Consider the following 25055-nt stretch of genomic DNA (forward strand, 5'->3'; position numbering starts at 1 on the left):
TACGAGCTTCCGCAGCAGGCAACCATCATCCTTCTGATTGTCAACACCCCTCTCAGCCAGGAGTCTCCTGCTTGATAGCAGACTGAGAGACTCATCATGTCTTCGGGACCTAAATATATGCGATACTTGCTCTTTGCCGTGGCGGTTCGTCGTCCTCGAGTTTCTCCCGCTATGCCCTCTCGCAGTGCCACTGACACAGTACCAGGGGTTGGCAGTATTCTTCTTAATCTCCCGCAGCGCAATTCCCATCCCCGAAAATATCGGATCGAAGTTGAACCCCGCGAACTACAAAAATACCGTCTCACCATCTGACAAAGCGCATAATGACGCTGCGCCACAAAAACCGCCGGTGAAGGACATTTCGGGAAGCGCGAATGCTGCGCCAGTTGGCCGTGTAAATGCGACATTTGTCACGCTGGCTCGCAATTCCGATGTCTGGGATATAGCGAAGTCGATCCGGCAGGTCGAGGATCGCTTCAACCGTAACTACCATTATGATTGGGTCTTTCTCAACGACAAGCCATTTGACGACACTTTTAAGAAGGTCACTACGTCACTGGTGTCTGGAAATACATTCTATGGTGAAATTCCCCACGAGCACTGGTCGTACCCTGATTGGATTGATCAGGACAAGGCCAAGAAGGTTCGAGAGGAAATGGGACAGAAGAAGATCATCTATGGTGACTCCGAGAGCTATCGCCACATGTGCCGCTACGAGTCCGGTTTCTTCTTCCGCCATCCCCTGATGCTGAACTACGAGTACTACTGGCGTGTAGAACCCAGCATTGAGCTTTACTGCGATATCAGCTTCGACCCATTCCGGTTCATGAAGGAACAGAACAAGAAGTACAGTTTCGTCCTTAGTTTGTATGAATATTACGACACCATCCCCAGTCTGTGGGATAGCGTCAAGAAGTTCATTGGCAATCACCCCGAGCACATTGCAGAGGGAAATGCGATGGATTTCTTGAGTGATGATGGAGGGAAGACATACAACAAATGTCACTTTGTAAGTTTCCGTCACTACAACTCCTTCTGTTGCTGTTGCTGACTGATCATCTTGCTCAGTGGTCCAACTTTGAGATTGGAAGCTTGGAGTGGCTGAGATCGAAGCAGTATATTGACTACTTCGATGCTCTTGATCACGACGGTGGCTTCTTCTATGAGCGATGGGGAGACGCCCCAGTCCACTCCATTGCGGCCGGCATCATGCTCAAGAAGGAAGAGATTCATTTTTTCAACGAGATTGCATACTACCACATTCCCTTCACACATTGCCCAACCAGTGAGCAGATGAGGCTGGACCTGAAATGCCACTGTGATCCTAGTGAGAATTTCGATTGGAAGGGATATTCCTGTAAGTTCACTTGCCGCCTTCCTGAGACGTTGAGTAACCTAAATGCGTTCAGGCACATCCCGGTGGTTCCAGATCAATGATATGGAGAAGCCAGAGGGCGCTGAAGATCAGAGTTGACTAGCCGTGCTGGGTAAAGTTTGCCTGGTTTTCATTACAGTGAGTTCCAGTGTTGGTTTGGCCTTCCTTCTCCGGGTGCGCATCGTCCATACCGCCTATCGTCTATTCATATTCATCCTTGATTTGATACCGTCATCTTAACGATAAGTGCCTACCACCTGGAGCTGGTTTGTCCTTGAAGGTCATCAGCAACACTGGTGTCAGAGTTCGAATTACCGATAGCTATCTTCAAGTTGACCTTCTTCATACATTTGACTACCGAATTCCCTACTCTCTGCTCTAGTCTTACCGACGGCTTTTGTTTGGGTGAACATTTTTTTTATGGAGCATCGGAGGATATAAAAGGATGATCGTTTGTGTTATGGGTTTTCTGAGATCAAGTCGGAGAAAAAAATATTGGCCCATCTAGCAAACTGCATCATAAAATGTACATAACTGTTCAACGACGAAAAACGATGAGAACCGAACCAATCGATGAAAATTCTCGGGCAAATTGTACAATGTGTAAATCCGTATCGCTCTACCGCAACCGAAAGTCACCGCAGGATCGACTTCTGAGCTTCTAATCCTTCTTGGGCTTCTTAGTACCATATTTCGATCTGCTCGTCAACCGACTCGCAACACCACCCTATAAATCGAGCATTAGCAACTGACCGAACCACCAACTACATTCGAAATACCGCGCGCGACATACCAGATCCATCGCTCCCCGAACCAAATGGTATTTAACACCAGGGCAATCCTGGGCTCGACCTCCACGGACGAGGACCACACTGTGCTGCTGAACATTGTGACCTACACACCACAGCCACGATTAGCACAATCGCCATCGAGTTGACAATTGACACTCGGGGGAATCCCACCTTCACCGGGAATATACGCCGTCACTACCTTCCCACTGCTCAGCCGTACTCTTGCAGTCTTCCTCTCACCGGAGTTAGGCTTCTTGGGCTTCGTGATACCCGTCTTCAGGCAAACGCCCTTCATCTGGGCCCTACCAACGAGCGCGGGGGATCGCGAGCGGCGCGCTCGCTGCGACTCACGGCATCCGCGACGGACCTGGTTGTAGGTTGCCTGGCGGAAGGGGGAGGTGGAGAAATGACGGGTGATAGGGCCTGCGCCTGCGGCTCTTGCTGCTGTAACGGCGGTGGGTGTGCGGAGGACGGGGTGGAACCTGGAGACTGTTGGCCTCGATAATGCCGGAATGGCTGTGAGAGAAGGCCGCTGGACTAGGGTCCGGAGTGTGCGGAGGGCGAGGGAGGAGATGAATGGTGGCATTGTGGCGCTGGTGTGTGTGAGGTTGAAATTGAACGTTCCCTTCGACTTCTGTATCGCTGCGTTGATACGGAGTACGGGATAATTTCTCAAGGATAATATCACGTGAGAAGAATGCATAAGCTGGCTGCGGAGATGGTTCCTCTGCGGGCCCGGAGAAGCTGGACGCGCTATGCGGTTGTAGCCTTGGCACCTCAGGCCAGTGACTATCGTAATGCCAGAGCTACCTACGATATCATCCTCCTCAGCTATCCACTCAATCACCTTGACTTCACCATCTTCGTCTAACAACCTCCATCTGTCTCCTTAATAGACCAAGAAGCTTCATTTGATTATAAATCTCTAAGTTCAAGCTTATCATCCATTAATTCACATCTTCAGCCTCACCACCGCCAAAATGGTATGTCATATCCTTTCAATCGCCATGATCATGACTAGACAATCAAGCTTGCACCAATACTCGAACATTGTCACTAACACACTTGCAGTCTCTCCGCATAGCACCCCCAGCAAACTACGCCACCCAGACCTCCAACACAAACACCAGAAACTCCACCGCTCGCCCATCAAAAGGCGCCCCATCCGCCCCCGGTCTCCCCGACACCCTCCGCAACAAGATCACGCTCCCAGCACCCGTGGGCCCCCCCTCTAGCAACCAAACCTCCACTCCTTCATCGACACACCCACTCGAAGCTCGCCTGCTCGCCTGGCGCCAGACCCAGGACGCCATGAAGATGGAGACGCTCCGCCGGGCATACGGGATCGCGGAACCTGTGCGGCGCGGCATGGAGCTCAAGATCGTGCGGGACGGCACTTTCCGGCCTGCTGTGCTGGGCGGGAACAAAGGTGGTAATGTGCACGAGGACATTCTGGTCCTTGGGGGACGGGATACGGAGGTTGGCTGGGAGGATATTTTCCAAGGTTGGTTGAATGCCTGTTTCTGCGCTGCCGAAATGACGATGCTGATTTTTTGGATGCAGGAGACGAATTCAGGGAACCGCCTTCCTTCCATGACGAGATGGAGAAGAGACTTAGGGTGGAGTTTTGATTGGATTATCGGCTTGCTCTGCCTGTTCTGCTTCATTTTTCTATGAGTCGTTACGTTTCTGATACAGTGTCAATAAAGACCATGAGATATTAAGAATTGTCTCTCTGCGATGTTTGGCAAATTGGTCTGGAAAGGTACGGTAACACTCTTCATCACCACATGAACTCGGGTAATTGCTGGTAAACTTCGAAAGAGACTCATGAGTTCATATATGTCCACCTGAGTTCTGTACATCCTTCCAACTCCCATCTTGGCCCTCAGAGTGTGACCTAGCGAAAAGACTATGTACTTGAGCGACGATCAGAATGTACATTGCTCTCTGAATCATGAGAATGAGGCAGTCTAGATCCTGCCAGATTGATAGCAAAGTCAGAGGACGATTGCCAGCAATACCCACCATAACAGTTGGGAAAGATGCTAGAATGAACGGAGTACTTAAGGTGGTTTGGGCGAATGCCAAGAGAAAGCCACCAGAAAGGAGAACCAGTAACCGGACGGGAGTAAACGAAGGGGCCACGGCGTTGTTGTCAGCTAAGAACGAGACTGGAGAAGAATAAAAGGCACGATGGGAAAGAAGGGGGTATATAGGGACACGGAGGATGGGACACAAGAAGCAAATTGAAGCCTGTACATGTGAAGCGAAACAGAAAGGTAGATCGGGAAATACAATCAGAAACCGCAAAAACATGGTGTTGAAGCACAATCGCGATTATCCATAACGCCAGCCCTTGCGTATGTTGAGCCAATATGACAAATCAGATACCCTGTATCAAAAGAGATAGAAATGAATCGAAAAGGTAGTCAAGCAGATATGAACAAAGGCACATAGACACGGAGATCACCAAATGCCATCGGAAGGGACATCAACCTCCTTCAATGGTAGGTAGACATTTAAAGAGATCATTGGATGATACAACGACATCCAGGACTGCGTTCACTGGCCTCACGTTCCCGGCTATACGGAGCTTTGGCTGCCTTGGCGTCTTCTTCGTCGACAATCTCTTGAGGCTTGACTGTCATATGTACCACATTAGGAGCATCTTTGTTGAACTTGCAGTCTGAGACACAGAATATCAGTAACGTCAACGAGCATGGTTTGCGTATTTTGTCGCCTACCTGACAAAGGGGACTTGTCATCCAGCAACTTGCCAAACGAAATCAATCGAATAGAACTTGGAGAGGTTGGTTGCAACTCCCAATCTGTCAGACACATAAACTGATCAGCACACAGTCCGGCTTTCTTATTCTGCGTCACGCAGTGAACGCCGACAGCTCCGCTCCCTACCTTGTCGCCATTCCTTCCATATCAGTTCCTTCAGTGTGTATACACTCATAGCAAACGGATCGTAACTCTCGACATTGACCCCTCGCTTCCGTAAATATTTCCCATCGATCTCGAAAGGATGACGTGATCCTGTTATTAAAAGGAGTGTGATGGTTAACGACGGGCCGGAATCCTCCACTTCCTTTGCGGCGGCGTCTGATGCGTCTGATGATGGCTCAGGGACTGGGGTGTCAGTCGTATCTAGTCCTGCGGTAACTGGGGGTTTGTCATTCGTTGGAGAAGCGTCGCTGGTGCTGTGCTCGGTGGTGATAACCGGCGTAGTGCTATCGCTGACACCAGCGGCTGGGGTGTTGTCCGCATTATCATCTTTCTGGATGTTCTCGGTCTGAGGAGCAGGAACCGCGGTGACTTCGACAGGTTCCGAAGGGAAAACTGTGGGTGTTTGCGATTGTTGCTGGGGTCCTTGAGGGGATTCGAGTGTTGCAGATGGAGCTTCGTCCTTGATGACTGGTGTTGCAATGTCCGACTGCGGAGGGTGAGGGTCGTTAGAAGACATCTCGTGTGCGTTTCAAACCGCCGTTCACAATCGAATCGTGAGGAATTAGATCAGAAGTGAGACAATGGCAACGTCAAAGAGGGAGATGAGAAACGATTGGATGAGCCTTCCGCGGACTTAGGACAGGGTTCTTGAAGGGGGGGACGGCTGGGGAGACAGTTGCATTAAATGAGGCGTTGGAGGGAGGCAACCGATGGATATACAACCAAGAACTTGCAACAGAAAAATACAGAAAAGAAAAAGAAGCAGAGATATCAATGGATAAAATAAGAAAAATAGAATTATGATGGTGTAAAAGAGCACTTGTGCAAAGGAGGAGACGTAAAGGAGGAATCACAGATGTAGATCAGTAGGAGTCGGAGGACTACTTAGTAGTCTAAGTGACGGGACAGACAAGTCAGGCAAGACAGAGGAGGGGAAAAGCAAACTAGGACAGCTAAATTATTGGTCAGAGGAATAGTACCAGGACGAGACGAAGAAGACAAGAAACTGGGAGATGCTCTAGTCTGGTTAGAGTTGGTGCTTTGACTCTTGGTTTGATTTTTGGTCTGGCCCACGGTCGCAACAGCAATTTGCCTCCTCTGAGACTCCTTAAAACAGATGGGGACAGATGATTCCCAGGGTCAGTAGTAATGACAGTCAATATTCGAACGATTTATCAAAAGCTCATAATGCAAAAAGCTACAGACAGTTTGATGAAGTCAATTCCCTTCAGGTTTCTATCGACGAGCCTATTATTATTCTCCGTTTGTCGCTACAGTCAACTTGGCTACTCCGTATATTGCGCGCAGTAGCATCCCGTCATCACCGCCGATCATGGTCGCATGCGGAGAAGCAATGTGATCTGCAGGCAGTCTTCTTGCGGACCCAGCACTCGAGACTCATGCTGGTAAGGTAGCGAGTAGATATATGCAGAGTAACATAGAAGTGTTTGCATTTGTCTAGGCTTACCTCGCAATCCTTGCATTGCATAAAATCCCCTCAGACTTCGTTGGGGTAAAAAGCGTCATCCAGATAGGGAACCCACCGGTATCTCCACAATTGATCTTTGATGAAGATGAGCGAGTAGTAAGAAAGCATTAAAGGAATGCTTCCATCTGTGTACACTATTTGACTGAGATTCTCTAGGGCTCTGCGAAACCCCATTGCCTAAGAATTACTCCGTATGCCTGCATCGTTTGCTTCTGCATACCAACTGCGACCCAGCGTCGTCGTACATGAATATGCGTAAAGCACCACTGCCCTACTTATGTGATCGCCCACTATGCCTACCATGCCTTCTACGCCTACTACAGCACCTATGTCAGCATTTATATTGGACGGGTGAGGGAGCTATCGAACGCAAAACTGACGTATACCTAAGGAACTGTAATGCGCAGCAATATCGGATGCAATACATATATTAAGTGCAAACACGCTCCTTTTGCGATATGGATGCACCCAAGTTTGGAGGATGGCAAGAACTTATGGGCATGTCACTTGAATACAATCCGAGCAGTGATTTGTGTTTCTCCGACTTCCAACAGCTCTTATGCGAACAAGCCATTGAGCGATAACATATAACTGTATGAGCAATGCATGAGGACAGATCTTCATGAGCTATCAGCTGTCCCTTCTCTCCATTGTCCGTTCAACACGACTCGATGAACGCTTTCCTCGGTTTGTCTTGTATCATTCGATCCACTGTCGCTAGAAGTCGTTCCTCGACTCGCGAAGTCTGTGGTTCAATCTCTGTGCTGTTCGAAGTTTTAAGCATCTTGCACCTCGAGGAGGATTGCCAGCTTGTTGAAGGAATTTCTCTTTGTCTCTGATGGTCCTCCGCCTGTTTTACTCGGACGTCTTATTATATCGATGGTAAGCAATCTATCTCTCGCTTTCAGAGGTTAGCTCTCAATGTCAGGGGTGTCGAATGTACCAAGGAGTTACCAAGAGATGCAATTTATTGAACTAGGAGACTGTACGGACTTTTAAAGCCCGGTAGCTTGTCTGTAAGCAGTCGTGTACGTTACTGGTTTTGCCCCGGATGAGCAGAGCGCGGCTGGTGACTTTCAATAGAATCTTAACGCGAATGGTTATGTGGAGTGTCGAAGACTCGAGAAATAAATCTCACCTGTCACTATGTGAGGTGTTTTCAGTTCCGGTGCTCTGTATATCAAGGATTTGCTCATTTCCAAGTATGTTTGGAATACCATCCGCTCGTTCGATAGTGCCAGGAGCTCTATCCGTAGCGTATTCTAAGACGATGGCCTGCAATAGAATGGTCTTAGCATCCATCTCGATAGAAGGGAAAGGTATTTTCCCAGGGAGCAGCTCTCTCGAGGCTATTCTTGGCCAAATATCTCATTGTGGTCGATTGGTGTTTCGTGATAACCTTAACTGCGTCACGATCATGAAGATATCAAGACGACTACCAAGCCAGAAATGACCGCCCAGAGACACTCCTAATGAACAGGAAAATAATATCTCATCATCATTGCAGGTGATCAAGCCTTTGAAGTCAAAATTCCAACAGCTTGAACAAACGATATTTAAACATCTGTTATGAAGACTAGGACTTAAAGCAGAAGAGATCTTGCAGCGAATGCGGGAGGCTCAAGCAAAAGTTGCACTTCCCGATCCTAGATGCAGCTAACCAACGAAGGCTGCGAAAAGTTTTCCTCCTAAATTCAGAGAAGCTCCTGGACAATGTGGTTCATCAAAGCTGGCCAAAGTTCTATGACTTGAATCACTTTATCAAGGTCCACCTCCTGGATTACAAGGACAAGGGAGCTATAAAGATAAGAGCTCTTGGAATCCCCAACAGTCTGGATACCATAGTGGTCCGAGCGTCTAGCGTTAAGCACCCCACAATTCGGCAGCTTGCCGGCATTGCCGCACCTGGGGAGAGCTAACCCTTATCACTACGGCCTCTTGTGATCATGATTTCTTCTACAACTTCCCTATAGTCATATGCAATAGTACAGTCTTTCTTCCTTTATAAGATATACTAGATAGGTCTACTCAAGGCAAAGGAGGATGGATAGTTCACATGAGTTCATTGGCTATACATCTGATAGTGACATCACTTATCCAGGAACAAAAGCGAGTTTTTATTTGTTTATACATACAGTATCTCATGATTTGCGATTATCAAATCAAACGATGCGATGTCACCTGCACACAAATGATCTTCCCTTTTCTCCTTTCAGTTTCTCAGTAGTGGCATAACAAACCCCTTCTCTTTCTGCGCGCTCCTCGGTACTGCAAAGCAACATTCCGACGAGTCTGCCAATCGATCGCCCCAAATAAGCTCTCCGAACTGACCATACATGTCAAGTTCGTGGACGATTCAGGGTAAGCTCAACGATTCTCAACTGATATTCGATGTAATACTTTTACACTCAATCGGAGATTGATTAGGCAAAGGAACACTGACATTGGTCATGAGCTCTAGAGACTTACTATCACCAATTTAACACTTTGAGGACCATGTCTTGAAGGATTTTCAAGAGCTCACATCACGAACAAGCTCACTGTGTTCCTCTACGTCCCCAACGGCTAGATGCAGTGGAAACTTAGTTTGCTCTTGTACCAAGACGTTCCTACTATCGCAACTGAAATACTTCGCGAGCGGGACGAGAGGAAGAAACTTAGCATTGTATTGGAACTGACTGAGCCGGCCTTTTTCCTACCCGAAGCCACAGGCAACAGGCCTGTTGTGCTTCGGGGGCGCTGCACGTTGATTGTGAAGCGTCGGCTACAAGTGGAACAGGTCATCGTCACTCTTGACGGTTTCTCAACCCGAGAATGGCCCAATGGTAAGAACTGACATTAGCCACACCCTCATATAATATGTTGGCTGTGCTGACTAACATCGACTCTTGTTACAGGGAAATGCCAAATGAGAAGCATTGTCAAATGTCCCCTGACACTATTGTCAAAGAACGAGTCAAAGAGCCAGGTTCAGTTTCTCGCGAATGAGCCAGAAAAACTCGTCACAGATGCCAAGGAAGTTGAAGTGCCGCAGAAGAGGTTCAAGAAGCTTCGCCAAATGGTCGACAAGTTCCACCTACATTCCCGGAAAATCGGCCCGGATGTCAAGTCCAAATGCTTTTTACCTGGAAGCTACTGTTATGATTTTGAGATGATTCTGCGTTCCAACTTGCCCGAGTCTACATTCGTCGAGGGAGCGGTAGTTCGCTACCATCTCAAAGCCAGCGTGAAGTGTAAGTCCATGCAACGAAAGTTCTATCAGCAGAAGGAGATTGAGGCTGTCCGCTGCCCGGCCGATGCCTACGTTGAAGACTCCGAGGCCATCAGTCGGCCGGTACCTCTTCCCGGCGTTATGAATTTCGATATTTCTCTCGCAAGGAAAGGCATCGCTTTAGAGGATCTCCTTCCCGTTTCCTTCAAGTACAAAGGATACAACGATACGAAGTTCCACAACCTTCGCGTCTTTCTCGCTGAGGACGTCATCAATTATATGCCGGATGGGACGCGGGCCGGCAAGGCTCGCCGGAAGAAGTATCTCTTACATGAGACGCGGGGGGAAGACCTCGGACCGGAGGTGCACCAACAACCGGAAGGTGAAGTCCAAGAAGAGGAGCTCAACACCTTTGAAGCAAAATCGACAAGATCCCCTATGTCTCCTAACAACTGTAACACTCCCGACCGCGAGACCATTCCTTCCTCTCATACGATTCACCTCGATATCAATCTTCAAATGCCGAAGTGCAAGTCGCACAGCTGTGCTCCAGACTTCAAGTTTATGCATTTTGATGCCAAACTTGAGAACGTGGAAGTAAAACACTTCTTGGAGGTAAGACTGACCTGATCCAAGCTGCGCTTCCCACATCCTGCTTCACCTTCGTGACTTCACTGCTTTTTATTCCATAATCATAAACTGTTCCTTTCGTCGCAACAATCCGGGTATGAGCAGCCTTCAATCTGACTATCCAAATACAGTTCTGGGTGTATGTTTTCATCGACAACAACCCCACACCGAAATCCTTTACACATCCGGTCCCATTGGCACTTCGGTCCTGCTATGCGCATGCAGGAAACGCAGCATTGCCGGCTTATTTTGAGGAGCTTTTGCCGGATTACTCATCGCTTTCCGGGGATGCCCCAGTGTCGACTATTGATCACGATGGTTAATATGCACTGACTTGCATTTTGCTCCACTCGCCGCGCTCAAGTCTTGTCGCTTCTGTAATTTTTGTGGTACTCGAATCGGAATGCCATCTTTTGTATGATTCTGCAGCGGGCTCTGAGCGACCTGTTCCCTGCTGGACAAGGGGTCAAGTTGTGCGCATTCTCCCGTGAGTATTTCGGCAAGCATGATATTGATCCTCCCCATGATAAAATGCGAGCATCTGCCTGAAGCGTTGTACATTCTCAACTTCGGAGACTAACGAATTTCCTTTCCATCTCAGATTCCTTCCATATCTCTCAACTATCCACTCTGCCTACGGAGGACTTGTGGTTGGTAGCTGGTTCAGTTTAGCCTCATGTATGCCTCAGACGTCTGATCAATAGGCCAGTCTAATGAACGAATTAATGACTTTCACGCCCTCCAGTACCAAGAACAGGATGAGCTTATCATGAGTTGAGTTTTCGCTAACCAAGCTCGAAGATCATGGTTCATCGACATTTCCGCGGTTGTGGGTACCTTACTTAGGGCTCAGTGCGGTGGGTAGCAATTACATCATTTTCTCCTCTACTTCTCCATCTCAACCAAACACACCTCCTCCTTATCTGGAGATTAGGTGCCAATCCTCGGAAAAGACATCATTAATACATCATGAGAGATACCTCCGAACTGCCGTTGCACTGAAGACTCATTCTGCTCAGCCTCACTTCGAGGACGCTGAGCAGAAGCATTTGAGCTAGATAGAGTATGCGAGGGGTCATGATTTGCTTCAGCTCTCCTGCACTCACAAGCTGATATTTTATGACCGGCAAGTGTGCCAAAGATGAGATCAACAGAGGAGGGGAAAAAAGTCACAAAGAGAATGAAAGAATTGACCAATAATTGAAGACACAGATCCACAACCATGGGTAAAGAATGCATGCAGATCTTGGGTAAACCTGTAACCTTACTTTTCTTCAATTACCGCATGAGGTAACTCGGTATAGAACACTATGGAGTTGACTTACTCACCTTGACTAAGCGAACAATGTCCACTCTGACTTCATAGTTCATGCCCAGATGTGACTATTTCTATGGGTCTGCCTCGCGCAGGCACTCACTGTTTGTTTGAATTCAATTACACTATCCCTGAGTCGAATGACCAACGATTTGTCACCATGGCGCCGCCCACGTTTGCTGGTATGTCCGGGCAGAAACTGTCCTGGACTGTATCAACCATTGCGACTATGGGGTTCTTGTTGTTTGGATATGATCGTAAGTAACGCAGGCTGGCTGACTGGCCCATGCTGACAGAGACAATCGCAGAGGGTGTGATGTCTGGCATCATCTCCGACCCGGCGTTTAACAATGTCTTTACAGCAACCAAAGACGACAACACCATGCAAGCGACCGTGACAGCTGTTTATGAAGTCGGTCAGTACTGGTCTGTGACACTATGTACCGCGGAACCTAACCCAGTTCACCGCTGATAGGTTGTCTCTTCGGCGCTATCTTCGCCTTGATCTTCGGCGAAATCCTCGGGCGCCGCAAAATGGTCATCTACGGCGCATCGGTGATGATCGTTGGAGTCATCATCCAAGTCACGTCGTTCCCGGGCTCACTTCCCCTGCTCCAGTTTATCTTCGGTCGTGTCATCACGGGAATCGGCAACGGAATGAATACGTCGACCATCCCGACGTATCAGGCCGAATGCTCTAAGACGCACAATCGAGGTCTGCTGATCTGCATCGAGGGCGGCATTATTGCTATTGGAACCATGATCGCCTACTGGATCGACTTTGGCGCACACTACGGGCCACCGGACCTGGTCTGGCGTTTCCCGATCGCCTTTCAGATTGTTTTTGGCATCGTGATCATCGTGGGCATGCTGTATCTCCCTGAGTCGCCACGCTACTTGATTGCGCATGATCGTATCGCGGACGGTGAGAAGGTCCTGGCCGCGCTGGCAGGTACAGAGATCAGTCATCGTCATACGCAGATGGAGAAGAATTTGATTCTGGACTCGGTCCGAGCGTACGCCCCCTTCTTCGCACTCCGCATTTTTCATAGCTGACAAGCGGCCCAGTTCCGGTGCCGAGAAGGCCAGATTCAGAGACCTCTTCACCGGAGGACCATCGCAGCACTTCCGCCGGATGATTGTTGGCTCGTCCTCGCAAGTTTTCCAGCAGATCTCCGGCTGTAATGCAGTCATCTACTACCTGCCGGTCCTCCTGGAAGACTCAATCGGCCAATCACACGATTTCGCTCTGCTCATCGGCGGCGTCAACATGATCTGCTACGCAATCTTCGCAACATTCTCCTGGTTCTTCATCGAAAAGATCGGCCGGCGCAAGCTCTTCCTCGGAGGAAGTTTCGGCCAGTGCGCAGCGATGATCATCGTCTTCGCGTGCCTGATCCCAGGCGACTCGCAGACAGCCAAGGGTGCAGTCTTCGGTCTCTTCCTGTACATGTGGTATGCCACCAACCCCCCCCTCCAGCTCCTTTCCCAACCTAAAAGTTCCGAAATTTTTACTGATTCCACATCAAGTTTCTTCGGCGCGACCTGGCTCCCCCTCCCTTGGCTCTACCCAGCCGAACTCTCCCCCCTCAAAACCCGCGCAAAGGCAAACGCCATCTCAACCTGCAACAACTGGCTCTTCAACTTCACCGTCGTCATGATCACCCCCGTGATGATCGAGCACATCGGCTGGGGCACGTACCTCTTCTTCGCGGCCTGGAACGCCATCTTCATCCCCGTAATCTGGATCTTCTACCCCGAGACCGCGGGCCGGAGTCTCGAAGAAATCGATCTGATTTTCGCCAAGGGCCATGTGGAGAACATCAGCTACGTGCGTGCTGCGAAGGAACTGCCGCGGCTTTCGGATGAGGAGATCGAGGCCAAGGCGGCGGAATATGGGATTCTGGATGACAATGAGAAGGTTGAGGAGAGGGTTTTGGAGGCGGATCCGGCGGCGACGGCGGAATTTGCGTCTTTTCAACCTACTCAGCTATGAACTGGCTGGTCTGGTCTGGTCTGGTCTGGTCTTTGCTCTTTGAATGACATGATTAATGATTTATAGACGATGAATTCGGCGTTCTGTCACTTTGGGGTGGCCCTTGAGGCGTACTGACAGCATGTTGAGCATATATTAAACAGCTCATATCAGTGCTGAGAATGAAGGACTCGGTTGCGGGATGATATCCTGCTCCTGTCAGAATAGGGAGTCAGTAGTGATAAGAATTCCTTGCCGTTGAGATCTCCATGTTGGCTTTCTGTAAACCATGCAGTTTGCTGCTACTACACAAGAGTATAGACTATACAAAGCACTGCGCTTTCCCGTCAAGATACCTTATGGGTCTCAGACTGCTAACTGTGCCGCTCTCGCTCTTCTGACATGGCCTGCCAATTGAGTCCTATTATCAGGATGCCCAGGAAATGATATGAGATATTGGATTGAAATCTTTGCCGATGCTTGTGTAATACTATCGTGATCACGCTCATGCTATGTTATTGGTCATAACATCATCATCCATCATTAACGTTAAAAGTGAGAAAGGAGTAATCAAACGCATAAAGCCGATCTTGGAGTCATTTTTCAAGGCGGGATGCAGAGGGCTTGCGGCTTAGATTGCGTACATCAGCCATGATCTCAACAAGTGGGAATAACACTGCGTTTCTCTCAGACTGAATAGACGAGCCAAAGCACGCAGTGGTTGAGTAAATGAGCTGCTTCGCGGCTGCTGCACGTGTTGTTGAACCCCCAACCCTACAGCCAGCCACCGTATTGGTCGAGCATCTCGTTCTTTACTCCCTCCGATCCATGGCGGACGCCGAGAAGTCTGACTTTCCCAATCTTGCCACCAAAATCATCCTCCACTTTGCTCTCCCATGTCTCAAAGAAGGCATTTAATCTGTCGATCACTTCCGGATTGTCTTGAATGAGCAGCGCAATGGCGTCGTAGCCACCTGCTCCTGGAACCACACCGCCAATGACACCTTCAAGCTCAGACAAGGCATCAAGTAGTTCTGTTTGGACGAGTGGCTCGATTGGGACATCGGACTTTTGAGTCATGGTACGGATATGGTTTCGTGAGCGCTGAATGTAGGTGCGGACATTTTCAAAGTCACTGAGGCTATGCTCGTCCGGGCTCTGTGCCAAGCGTCTGAGTTCTAGGCGAAGTCTTTCGTTGTTCGATTGGAGAGCAGCCCAGAGCATATCGGCATCCTTCTGATTCTGTTTTCTCCACTCCAAAACCTTCTTGACCATGGAAGGAGTCTGCGAGCCACACTCAACGTCACACAAGACCATTTGCATTCCCCGGGGAAGCTTCATGCCAAAATCCAGACATTCGGTGTCCCAAGGATGCTTAGGATCGGCATCTTCCACGATCGAAAACAACCGCTCTTCAAAGTCAGGAGAACCAACGTCGCCAATTGATTCGAGGATCGAGGGGGAGAAGCGTCTGTAGAGACATGAGCCGTAAATGGCAGCTGCAACATCGAAGCCGGAGCCGACTTTCCCCTGCGCAGCACAGTGGGCCGCCTGGGCCAGATTGTGAAGTTTGTCGCGGCCTGGGCCGACGTCGTCGGGCTGCATAGTACGGTGGATGACGAGAGAAGACACCAAGGCAGTGACCAAGGCCGCTGAAGAGCCCAAACCCGTCTTGTGTGCCTCCTGGAGGCGAACACCGAAATTCACGAATCTGCTCGACGACTGGAGCCCCGAAGCTTTGGAGAAGGCCGTCTCGGAGTAGTAATCGTTGTCGGCGAGAATAGTAATCGATAGTGAACCGAAATCTTTCGAGTCCGCCACATAGCTGATGTAAGTCAACGCGTAGTTCAAAGAGGTCTCGACAAATGGGTTGCGTGGCCTGGAATGGATCAGCCTCTGAGCACTTGCTGGTACTACAATATTATTGCCCACCCGTCATTTCTCTGTTTCACTTGGACCCCTCCACCGTTATCGCATCTTTGTATGCTATACTCCCATACCGCATCCACGAACTGTGGGGAGTGTACGACAATAGTGTCTGCTTCATCCTTGGCTCCATGAACATTGCCATCTGCCTGAGTTGCGTCTGACTGGCCCTGAGCGGAACCCGACGTGGGCTCCTGCCGATGGTTCCTTCTCAATTGTTGGACAATGACATGGATTCTGGCATCGAGGGCGAATACAGTCCCAGTGTAGCTGCGGTCCAGGACCAGATAACCCCCAGTGAGGAGGACCTTGCCCGGAGCGGACAAGGCCGTTATCGCAGATGGAAGAGACGACATGGAGGAAGCCAGGAATTCGATGTCACAGTTGGAGAATTAAGGAGGTAGTTAAATCAAGGTGTTGAAGTCGGCGGTTAGGGATCAAGGGATCACTGGGAGCTGAGGGAACGCGGCGTCAGCATTTCTGTAAGCAAGCCGATTGTTTCCAGCACACATATACGAGCCAGAATATCGAATTGGGCATACCTGTCTGATACGAAGCTTTTTGCAGTGTGTGATCAAACAATGACTTGACAATTCAATGAAGCGCTCCAAATTGTGAGGGGCAGATCTCAGTAAGCCCCGCCTGGCTGCTTCGGGGGCCAGATAAAGCAAATAATTTCAACAACGATCACAGGACAAGTTAGTGAAATTAGACACGACACTGAAGTATATGACCTGTTCCTGAGGGTTAGTATGAACAGAATATGCTTTTGAGATATTCGTCATTCTCATCTCTGCCTGGCGTTATTCAATGTTTTGCTGCTTCCATAATTGGATGTGGCTAGTTCGAGATGTGGCTAGTTGTGGCTGATGTTACGGACATGTATTCGATCAAGTGATATGCATAGGTCAGAAGGATTATTATTCATTACATGCGTTAACGTCATAAACAGAAAGTCTAGAACGTCAAAGACGCGTCGACAGTTTAGTCCCCTGCAGGGCGACGCCGGTTTCCAAGCATTTAACCACCCGACGCCTCCTTCCTTTGTATAATAATGGATCTACAGAAGGTGCTAAGCATAAACCAGATGCTGTCCAACGAGAAAACAAAGTCTTGAGTTCATAGAGAGAAGGAAGTGCCCTCCGTGAGTCCAACGCTCACCACAGCGGCATCGAAATCTTGTTGTTGTAGTCGACATTCTCTGGTGCGCTTTCGATCCGCTCATGGCACGTGCCAAAAATGCGGTCCCAGAGGCGTGTCTGTTTGCCATAGTTATGACTCTTCTTCCAGCCCTGGCGGTGGTGGAGATCGTGATCCTCAATGACCAACTCAGCATTGAAGAGCCTCAAAAACCAAGTCAGCGTCGATGGTGGAAATGTGTGAAGGCGAAGTCCGCTGTGCCCGGCAAGTTCTGCAAAGACGACATACTGGTGGCAAAACCACCACTCATAGAAGCCCATAGGGAAGCCCATGAGCTTGAGGCTGAAAAAGGTCATCAAAGGAATGCCGGCAATGTCGAAGAACTCCTGCTCACTATCCGCATAAAGCGTCAGAAGCGGATTCGGGTGCTTGGTGAGGTGATGCGTGCGGTGGTATTTCCAGAGGCTGCCGACATCATGCATGAGCCGGTGGTACCAGTAGAACCAAAAGTCCAGAACGATGCCGTAAAGACCAATCTCGAGCGGTAGCCAGACCCAGTTAATCGAAGAGGGTGGTAGGGCGGTCCGATAGCTCAGGAAGACTGTGAACATCGGACGGAATGTGGATGTCGAGACAAGCGAGTGAACGACTTTTGCGACACCGACATCAGGTACTCCGTCTCTTTCATGCTTGTCGCCGTCGAGAAACCCGAGTCTGTGGCCGAGGCGGCGGAGGATGTGCAACTCATGAATGGCATTCGCCTTGAACGCCGCGCTGTAGAGAATGAAGGCGGCGATCGGGGTTATGTTGCGGCCTGTGTAGGTAACAAAGGCCCAGTGAATGGTGAACGGTATTAGGGCGTGAGCGAGGACCCAGCGGTGAGTTTGCCATTCTGTCATATAAGGCACCTTTTCATCTTTGGTGTGTACCGGAACGTCTTGGTCAAGGGCAGTAGGATGTATGCCAAGCACCTCATAGAACCAATGGAACACAGTCCACTGGTCCTTATGAGTGCGCCATGAGGACTTCATCGAGTCGTTAGGATTGCGCGTTGCGGTTGCCATGTTGGCCTCTCGCTCGTGGCCTCTCTATTGTCTGCTTGTAGGTGGTACTTCATCCAACAAGGGGGTTGGCCGGGGAATGGCCTCTATTTTATGTTCAACTCCTGTGGCGCCATGGCCTGAAGTCCAGAAGATCAATGTGGATGCCCTCGGCATGTGAATTAGTAGATCTATTCATGTGGAGGTCTGGGGGACCCCGATATAAGAAACCAGCACAGTGGCTCTACTAGTGACGCTTGTGTAGATCCTCGCATCTCAACGAACAGGGGCTGGAGCTCGCAACCTTTGGCTTTTTGGGATCACTGGAATCTTGCCGAACCACACGCGACAGGCGCATGATGTCAATTTTGGCTTGTCCTTAGCGTTCATTGGGGAGCTCTTCCCCGCACTAAGAGACCTCGGCCCTCTAGACACAAGTTGTTTGATGGATCTCCATGTTCGAAATGTTTCTGCTCTTGACACGATCAGTAGATATACTTTCTCTTGTGGATGATAGTTGTAAAATGTGATCATGTCTCGGTCTCACCATCATTGCATTGCAAATTGCGGGGTTTTCAGGGCTCCTTATGAGGCCCTTATGCGTTAACGATGTGATATCGTGTAGATCGACCATCACGAAATCGTTCTTGGTTAGACTTCCCCAACAAGCGCTTTTCCATTACCGGAAATACTGTCGGTCCGTGATAACCAGATGTACCTCCATGAAGACTTCAAGTTTGGGATCCCCTTCGCATTGCATGCCTAATTGGGACTAGTATCTCTCAACTCACATGATCTTGGTCGTTATGTAGCTACATTTCGAGTCTTCGACAAGATGTCTAAGCACTCTCTAGACTAGCAGTTTCACATGGATAAAGAGCTGAATATTTCCATCCTCTTTCTGGTCGCAACCCATTCTGGCCAGTCACTGGCAAGCAGTATGCTGTTGTCTTGCGTCTGGTGTTATGCTACATTGCTCGCTTGAGAGACAGCCACGCCTCTGTCTGAACTCGCTATTTTCACAAGCTCAGACTCTGCCATATGGAACGAGCATGAGTATTAGAACGGCGTGGAAATTGATATCAAGACTAAGTATGACGTCTGTCCTCGGTTGGACCGTTAATGGACAACGGGCTCTGCCTCATCTGTCAGGCACATCATACGATTGAGCATCAATCCGCCGTGCAAGTTGCAGCATATGTGGAAATATATGCTAGGCTCCTGGATGGAAAAGGAAATTCATGCAAGATTGGAATCAACATAAGTAGCCCAAACAAGCGATGCCATCGAAAAGCACTGTGGCAAGCATGTGGCAGTATCATGCATCGTACTGCAGTGAAACACCGGGTGTCAGTCGTTCCCAAGCACACTCGAACTCTCGAATCTCCTGTGTTTGTCAAGGTTGCAGAACAGAAGAGTATCATGGATACGTAGACACTGACAGTGATGAACAGTCGTTGTGAACAGCTTTCAACCACTGACTGACTGCCTCAGGCCAGCACCGGATATAAATCGGGGATTCGGCTTATCGGACGTCCGGCATCCCTGTTGGATCGGCCCAGTCGGGGTAAATGGGCCAAACTCCGTACGGAGACACCAAGCGACGTCAAGAAAATAAGCCGGAACAACGGGTGACTCACGGTTGCTGCGCCCCTGTCAAAGACTCAAAACAGCCAGACAGGTCCCGCAATCCACCAAAGATCAGGGACAGGAGAAAAATCCCTCCTGCTTTTCCCTACAGCCCCAGTGGGAATTGACTCTCTTGCCTCTTCGATTGGACAATGTGTCCCTTGACCCGGGGACAAGTACGACCACCTGATCATCTCATCGTAGAAAAGTGCAAAAAAGTGCAAACCTTAGGCAATGATTTTGGATAGTTTCTCGAAGGCTTCCTCCGCTGACGTTTACTGTGATCCTACGTGCATTTTCCCCTTAGTTTTTTCCAGGATCTGATATCAGGACGCAATCTGCCAGGTGTCATCATCGATTTTCTCTCCCAATCTCCCTCACCACATTCTTTCATATTATTCGAGCCAGGCAATCTTCCTCTTCAATTCCCTGCCGTTAATAGATCCTAAGGCTTGTGGAATCCTTTGTGGACTTGTGGACAGTGGACACTGAGCACTGGACTCTTTGCCCCATAAAGAGCATTGTGCCCCAAAGAGTTTAGTCCACCTGGATCTGCACTAACCCCTTTGTGGATTAGTCCTTGATACAGATCATTTTCGTCTCTTCTCAAATATCGATCCAACTCCTCTGGGGATCAGGCTTTCACATTTTTCACCATAAGTTGTCCAGTTCTTCTCCTTGCCATTTGAGGTCCCTCTCACCTTTAATTCGCGCGTTCTTTTGGCGGCCTCAAGTCGTCAAATGAACCTGCATCATTTCTACTATTTTGATTGCAAGGTATGCATGATTTGATTCGGTACCCGGCGGGAAAATAATTGACTGAGTGTGACTAATCCCTGTACAGCATCGCCTCTTCCCTCTGAAGAGGTCTCCCGCAAGATAAATGGTGTTCAAGCCGTTCACTCACCTCGCGCGTCAGAGTTTCACCAAAGCCTTCACTCATGGCTATGCTCAGTCGGTAGTTGCGGCGTCGCAGTCTTCGTACGCGTCGTCGACAACCTTCAATCAACTTGCCAGTCAGCCCGCCAAATTCACTCGGACGAGTCAATTACAAAATGTCTTCCAGCCATCAAGTTCGTCGGGTGCTGGTGCCAAGGCCAGCCAGGGTGGTTCTGGGTCCGGAGACTTTGGGTTAGCGGCATACTACGCGGCGTGGCAGCACGCTCAGCAGACTGGCGATGACAGTGACTGGAAACAGTTTCAATTCAAGAGACGGATTGGCTGGAAGCCGACCGGGGATGAAGAAGCAGCAAAGTTGAAGGCGGAGGAGAAGGCTACGGACTCTCACCCCGGTCTGCGCGACTCGCCACGCGTCACCAAGGCCTCAGCCAATGCCGAAATCAGCGCTCAAGTCGAGGAGGCCGTAGCACGGGAAATCCAGATCCAGGAGGAACAGGCACAGGCTGAGGAGGCATCGGAAGGAAAGGATGAGGGTACTGAGGCATTTCCTGATCTACCGCCGGAGGTTGCCGCCGTCTCCGATGCGACTGCTGAGCAGTCTCGAATTGTTTCGGACCAGATTGTTCAATTAGCCTCGGGCAAATTGTACGCTGAGATCCCTACCGCTTTCGAGTCGCTGCTCAGAGATGGCCTCACTCCGACCGTTGGTGCTTACAATGCCTTGTTGGAATCTGCCGTCCGCCTTCACACCGACGTGTCTCATGCCATCCCCAAAGCACTCGATGTCTACTCAGACATGCTTCGTCGTAGGGTAATTCCCGACGAAGACACCTATCGCACACTGGTCGAGCTTTTTGTTACCCGCTCTCATGAGACAATCAAGGTCAAGGAGTCATTGGAGCAGGAACGACTTCGCTATGGAGGCATGGAAGAGCCTGGCAAGTTTATGCTGCACTCCAGTCAGTTGGAGCGCGATTTGCTCGCCGAGGATCACTCTCTCGCTATTGCTGTCAAACTATTCAACACTGCAACTGCTCGTCACGCAGATCTTGTCTTCTCTCTCGATATGTATCGCTATCTTATCACAGCATGTGCGAAAGAAGGCCAAGTTGAGGATATGATCCGTATCTACGCCCACATGGAGTCGCATAAGGTGACGCCACATGCGTCTATCTTTCCATCAATGATCGATGCCTTTGCGTCTACTGGAGATCTGACAAGTGCCGTTGAGTGCTATAACGAATACAAAGATCTCGCAATTTCGGATGATAATGGCACGTTCAGCATTGTTCAGCGTTTGGACGGTCAGGTGTACGCTGCTGTGGTCAGGGCTTATCTCTCCGTTGGGAAGGAAGAAAATGCCTTGCGATTCCTTGAGCGAATCCGTGCTTCGTTCGATGAAGTGGCTGAAAACCGTGAAGTTCGCCAGGAAGCTGTCGAATCCGTAATTGTTCAGGATGGCCTCGTGCAGTACTCTCTCAAGTCAGGTGAACATGCAAAGGCATTCGAGCAGGCCAAGGAGCAGCTGCGCGGTGGTGCTTTGGATCATGCCATGGCCCGCATTTGCGTCACTGCGGCGGATGCCGGTGATCTCAAGACCGCCTCCGAAGCGTACGAGTGTCTCCCCTCAGACACGACTTTGCGTCAGGGCCCCGCCATTGCGATGCTGGCGTTGCATGTGCGGCAAGGCAATGTGTCAGCGGCTCGACCCCTGTGGCTGATGCTAAGCACCGCGGGTCACGCAACTTCGGATATGGTCCAGCCGACGGCTATGTACACGGTCGCCTTGGTAAAGAGTGGTCAGGTCGACGAAGCCCTTCTTGAAGCCCGCAATATGTTCGCCCGGATTCGCAACTCCTCTGCCAACAACAACGTTTTACTGAAATCCATCCGTGAACAAATTAATGAAAGCCTTCACCTTGTCGGCCGTGTCCTCATGCAGACTGCGGCTGTCCTCTCCCCCCAGGCTGCCATGAACCTCATCTGGTCCATGACTGAGAATGGTGGTCTCATCTCTCCCCTCTCTGAGCATGCTGTTGCCAGCCTTGGACCCATGGGTATCTCTCAGCTTGCTGCTCGGGACCTAACGCTCGCCCTCCAGGTTCAAGCTGGCATGCTTCTCAACAACAACTCCATGGCCTTTGATGTTGCTCATCCCATCCGCTTCGCCCACATGCTTGACATCGCTCTGGCCACGAGACTCCCATTGGATCCTCAGACTACTGGCCTGGTCGATCAAGCTGTCGCCAAGCTGTTCAACAGCCGACCTGATATGGTGAAGAGATGGCAGGACCATCTTAGCATGACCTCCTCCCCATCGTCCTTCCTTTCCGGCCGTCACTCTCCTGTTTCGGAAGTGTCGTCTATGACCCTCGTGTCTAGCGATGACTCTTTCGATCCGTATGCTTATGCTACCGACTTCCGTGGGTCTTCCATTATTGCCGAGGAGTTAGAGAGTACTAGCGGTCGCGCAGAGTCGCATCTCAATGAGGCGTTGACTCGACTTCGGAACATGCGTCGCATTGGTCGCCATCCTCGCTATATCACCTACGCCAAGCTCATCAATGCGGCTACGAAGGTCAACCGTGCCGACCTGGTGCAGGAGATCCTAAGCATGGCCCGTCGTGATGTTCCTCTGCTGCCTCAGTATCATGCCGTCAAGTATGGCTGGATTTCCATCCTCGATGCCATGGTTGCCTCCTGTTTGACTCTCGGAGACCGCAGCCTTGCTGCCAAGTACCACAGCGAGCTCCTGGAGCTGGGTTCGGCACCGTCGGCGAATACATTTGGCCTCTACATCACTACCCTCAAGGAATCCACCAAGACCTTTGATGAAGCCACCGAGGCTCTGAAGATCTTCCATCGTGCTGTCGCCGAAGGGGTTGAGCCGACGTCGTTTCTGTATAATGCACTTATTGGCAAACTTGGTAAGGCCCGCCGGATCGACGACTGCCTTCTGTATTTCGCCGAGATGCGGGCCAACGGCGTCCGCCCAACCAGTGTCACGTACGGAACGATCGTCAATGCTCTCTGCCGTGTCAGTGATGAGCGGTTTGCCGAGGAGATGTTCGAGGAGATGGAGTCGATGCCCAACTACAAGCCGCGACCCGCTCCTTACAACTCTATGATCCAGTACTTCCTCAATACCAAGCGCGACCGCAGCAAGGTGCTGGCCTACTACCAGCGCATGCAAAGTCGCAACATCCAGCCCACCATGCACACGTACAAACTACTCATTGACGCCTATGCGTCCCTGGAGCCCGTGGACATGACTGCTGCTGAGAAGGTGCTGGAAACTATCAAGATCTCCGGACAGCAGCCCGAAGCCGTACACTATGCATCCCTCATCCACGCCAAGGGATGCGTGATGCACGATATTGATGCTGCCCTGGACATTTTTCAGTCCGTTGTATCAAACCGCAAGGTGCGCCTACAGCCATGCCTCTACCAGGCTCTGCTGGAGGCCATGGTGGCCAATCATCAGGTTGCTCGGACTGAAGCCATAGTCAAGGATATGGCCGATCGCCGTGTGGAGATGACTGCCTACATTGCTAACACTCTTATTCACGGGTGGGCCGCTGAGGGCAACGTCGGCAAGGCCAAGGTGGTCTATGACAGCGTTGGCTTAGACAAACGGGAGCCCAGCACCTATGAGGCCATGACTCGTGCATTTTTGGCATCTGAAGACCGCGAGGGAGCTTCTCGTGTTGTCCAGGAGATGCTGTCTCGTGGCTATCCTACTGCTGTTGCCAGCAAGATTCTGGACCTGGTTGGAGGTGGTGCACCAGTTGCTGCTCTCTAAACAGGGTCTTCATCCGATGATGTTGCCTTCCCTTCTTCGTTTCAACCAGCTTGGAACCTTCGTTTGACAAAATCAAAAGTACTTGTTCTAATGTATCGCGCCTAAGTTGCCAGGGCTGGATTCCCTGTCTTCTGGCTATTTCCAGCCCGATGGCCTTCGCACAGGCATTCGGGAAGGCAACATCAATTTTTTCTGATACATGATTACTTTGTTTCAAGAATCGTTTACACTGTGATATGTATTCAGCGAGTGGCGAGGCGTTGGTCAAAACTGGGATTCATTATGTTGCGTGTATACCATACCACATTGGTTCTGATTTTTTTTCTTCTTCTTTTTCCATATTTCCGTTGTCTTGATAGACCACTCTCTACTCCTTATCCTGAGCATCTACCCGCTGTTCAAAAGACAACCAGGTTAGAATTCACACGAAATACGAATCAAAATCGCAGCATACATATTGTAGATACCTCGCCGTGCCCAATCTTAGATCTGGTGATGATGACATCATCGGGCTGCGATTTGTACGATTCGAATTCCCCAGCGGCTGAACGCATTTGGAGAATCTTTGGTCAATTATGCGATCGCGATTGATCGATCAGTCGACATTGATCAGCCGACTCGGAAAGTGTCCCTCGCGTTGTTGCATGTTGTTGATTACTCCTAAGCCCAATAAATCCCGGCCGTAGATTTCCGTTGTCGACCCCCGCATGATGGCTGATGACTCGCAATTCCCCGACTTTTACTCCGTAGAATCCTCGCTATCACTCTTCAAAGTCCATCACCTCTCGCTAAGCTCACGCAGCTACACGGTCTATGCTTACTCATCGTGTGTGCTTACGCGCTCAGTGTCCTCTACGCATTCTTCTGGCAAGGAGCC

General features: G+C 50.0%; 9 protein-coding genes across 9 annotated transcripts; 5 read left to right on the forward strand and 4 right to left on the reverse strand.

Annotated features, from left to right (window-relative positions):
- Positions 1-96: 96 nt before the first annotated feature.
- On the forward strand, positions 97-1474 carry MNT1 (glycosyltransferase family 15 protein; the record flags this gene model as incomplete). The annotated part of the gene is made up of 4 exons (XM_026759850.1): positions 97-144; positions 206-1009; positions 1069-1357; positions 1410-1474. The coding sequence occupies 4 exons, from the start codon at positions 97-99 to the stop codon at positions 1472-1474; spliced, it is 1206 nt and encodes a 401-aa protein (XP_026615752.1).
- A 562-nt stretch (positions 1475-2036) lies between these two features.
- Positions 2037-2752, reverse strand: CDV56_106364 (mitochondrial 37S ribosomal protein uS12m; the record flags this gene model as incomplete). Its single annotated transcript, XM_026759983.1, has 3 exons — positions 2037-2102; positions 2169-2269; positions 2338-2752. 3 exons carry the CDS (start codon positions 2750-2752, stop codon positions 2037-2039), a joined length of 582 nt encoding a protein of 193 aa, XP_026615753.1.
- A 394-nt stretch (positions 2753-3146) lies between these two features.
- Positions 3147-3797, forward strand: CDV56_106431 (proteasome maturation protein; the record flags this gene model as incomplete). Its single annotated transcript, XM_026760050.1, has 3 exons — positions 3147-3149; positions 3238-3670; positions 3730-3797. The coding sequence occupies 3 exons, from the start codon at positions 3147-3149 to the stop codon at positions 3795-3797; spliced, it is 504 nt and encodes a 167-aa protein (XP_026615754.1).
- Positions 3798-4697: 900 nt separating this feature from the next.
- Positions 4698-5638, reverse strand: CDV56_106530 (uncharacterized protein; the record flags this gene model as incomplete). Its single annotated transcript, XM_026760149.1, has 3 exons — positions 4698-4855; positions 4914-4997; positions 5083-5638. 3 exons carry the CDS (start codon positions 5636-5638, stop codon positions 4698-4700), a joined length of 798 nt encoding a protein of 265 aa, XP_026615755.1.
- A 3541-nt stretch (positions 5639-9179) lies between these two features.
- On the forward strand, positions 9180-10774 carry CDV56_106790 (uncharacterized protein; the record flags this gene model as incomplete). The annotated part of the gene is made up of 3 exons (XM_026760409.1): positions 9180-9435; positions 9508-10436; positions 10583-10774. The coding sequence occupies 3 exons, from the start codon at positions 9180-9182 to the stop codon at positions 10772-10774; spliced, it is 1377 nt and encodes a 458-aa protein (XP_026615756.1).
- A 1152-nt stretch (positions 10775-11926) lies between these two features.
- On the forward strand, positions 11927-13762 carry CDV56_106938 (putative MFS monosaccharide transporter; the record flags this gene model as incomplete). The annotated part of the gene is made up of 4 exons (XM_026760557.1): positions 11927-12023; positions 12075-12182; positions 12242-12782; positions 12835-13762. The coding sequence occupies 4 exons, from the start codon at positions 11927-11929 to the stop codon at positions 13760-13762; spliced, it is 1674 nt and encodes a 557-aa protein (XP_026615757.1).
- Positions 13763-14515: 753 nt separating this feature from the next.
- Positions 14516-16023, reverse strand: erg8 (phosphomevalonate kinase; the record flags this gene model as incomplete). The annotated part of the gene is made up of 2 exons (XM_026760687.1): positions 14516-15620; positions 15674-16023. The coding sequence occupies 2 exons, from the start codon at positions 16021-16023 to the stop codon at positions 14516-14518; spliced, it is 1455 nt and encodes a 484-aa protein (XP_026615758.1).
- Positions 16024-16824: 801 nt separating this feature from the next.
- Positions 16825-17871, reverse strand: CDV56_107166 (sterol desaturase family protein; the record flags this gene model as incomplete). The annotated part of the gene is made up of 1 exon (XM_026760785.1): positions 16825-17871. The coding sequence occupies one exon, from the start codon at positions 17869-17871 to the stop codon at positions 16825-16827; it is 1047 nt and encodes a 348-aa protein (XP_026615759.1).
- Positions 17872-20359: 2488 nt separating this feature from the next.
- Positions 20360-24178, forward strand: CDV56_107345 (pentatricopeptide repeat protein; the record flags this gene model as incomplete). The annotated part of the gene is made up of 1 exon (XM_026760964.1): positions 20360-24178. The coding sequence occupies one exon, from the start codon at positions 20360-20362 to the stop codon at positions 24176-24178; it is 3819 nt and encodes a 1272-aa protein (XP_026615760.1).
- Positions 24179-25055: the final 877 nt, after the last annotated feature.

This window comes from Aspergillus thermomutatus, assembly GCF_002237265.1.
Source record: "Aspergillus thermomutatus strain HMR AF 39 chromosome Unknown NODE_58, whole genome shotgun sequence".
NCBI classification, from domain to species: domain Eukaryota; kingdom Fungi; phylum Ascomycota; class Eurotiomycetes; order Eurotiales; family Aspergillaceae; genus Aspergillus; species Aspergillus thermomutatus.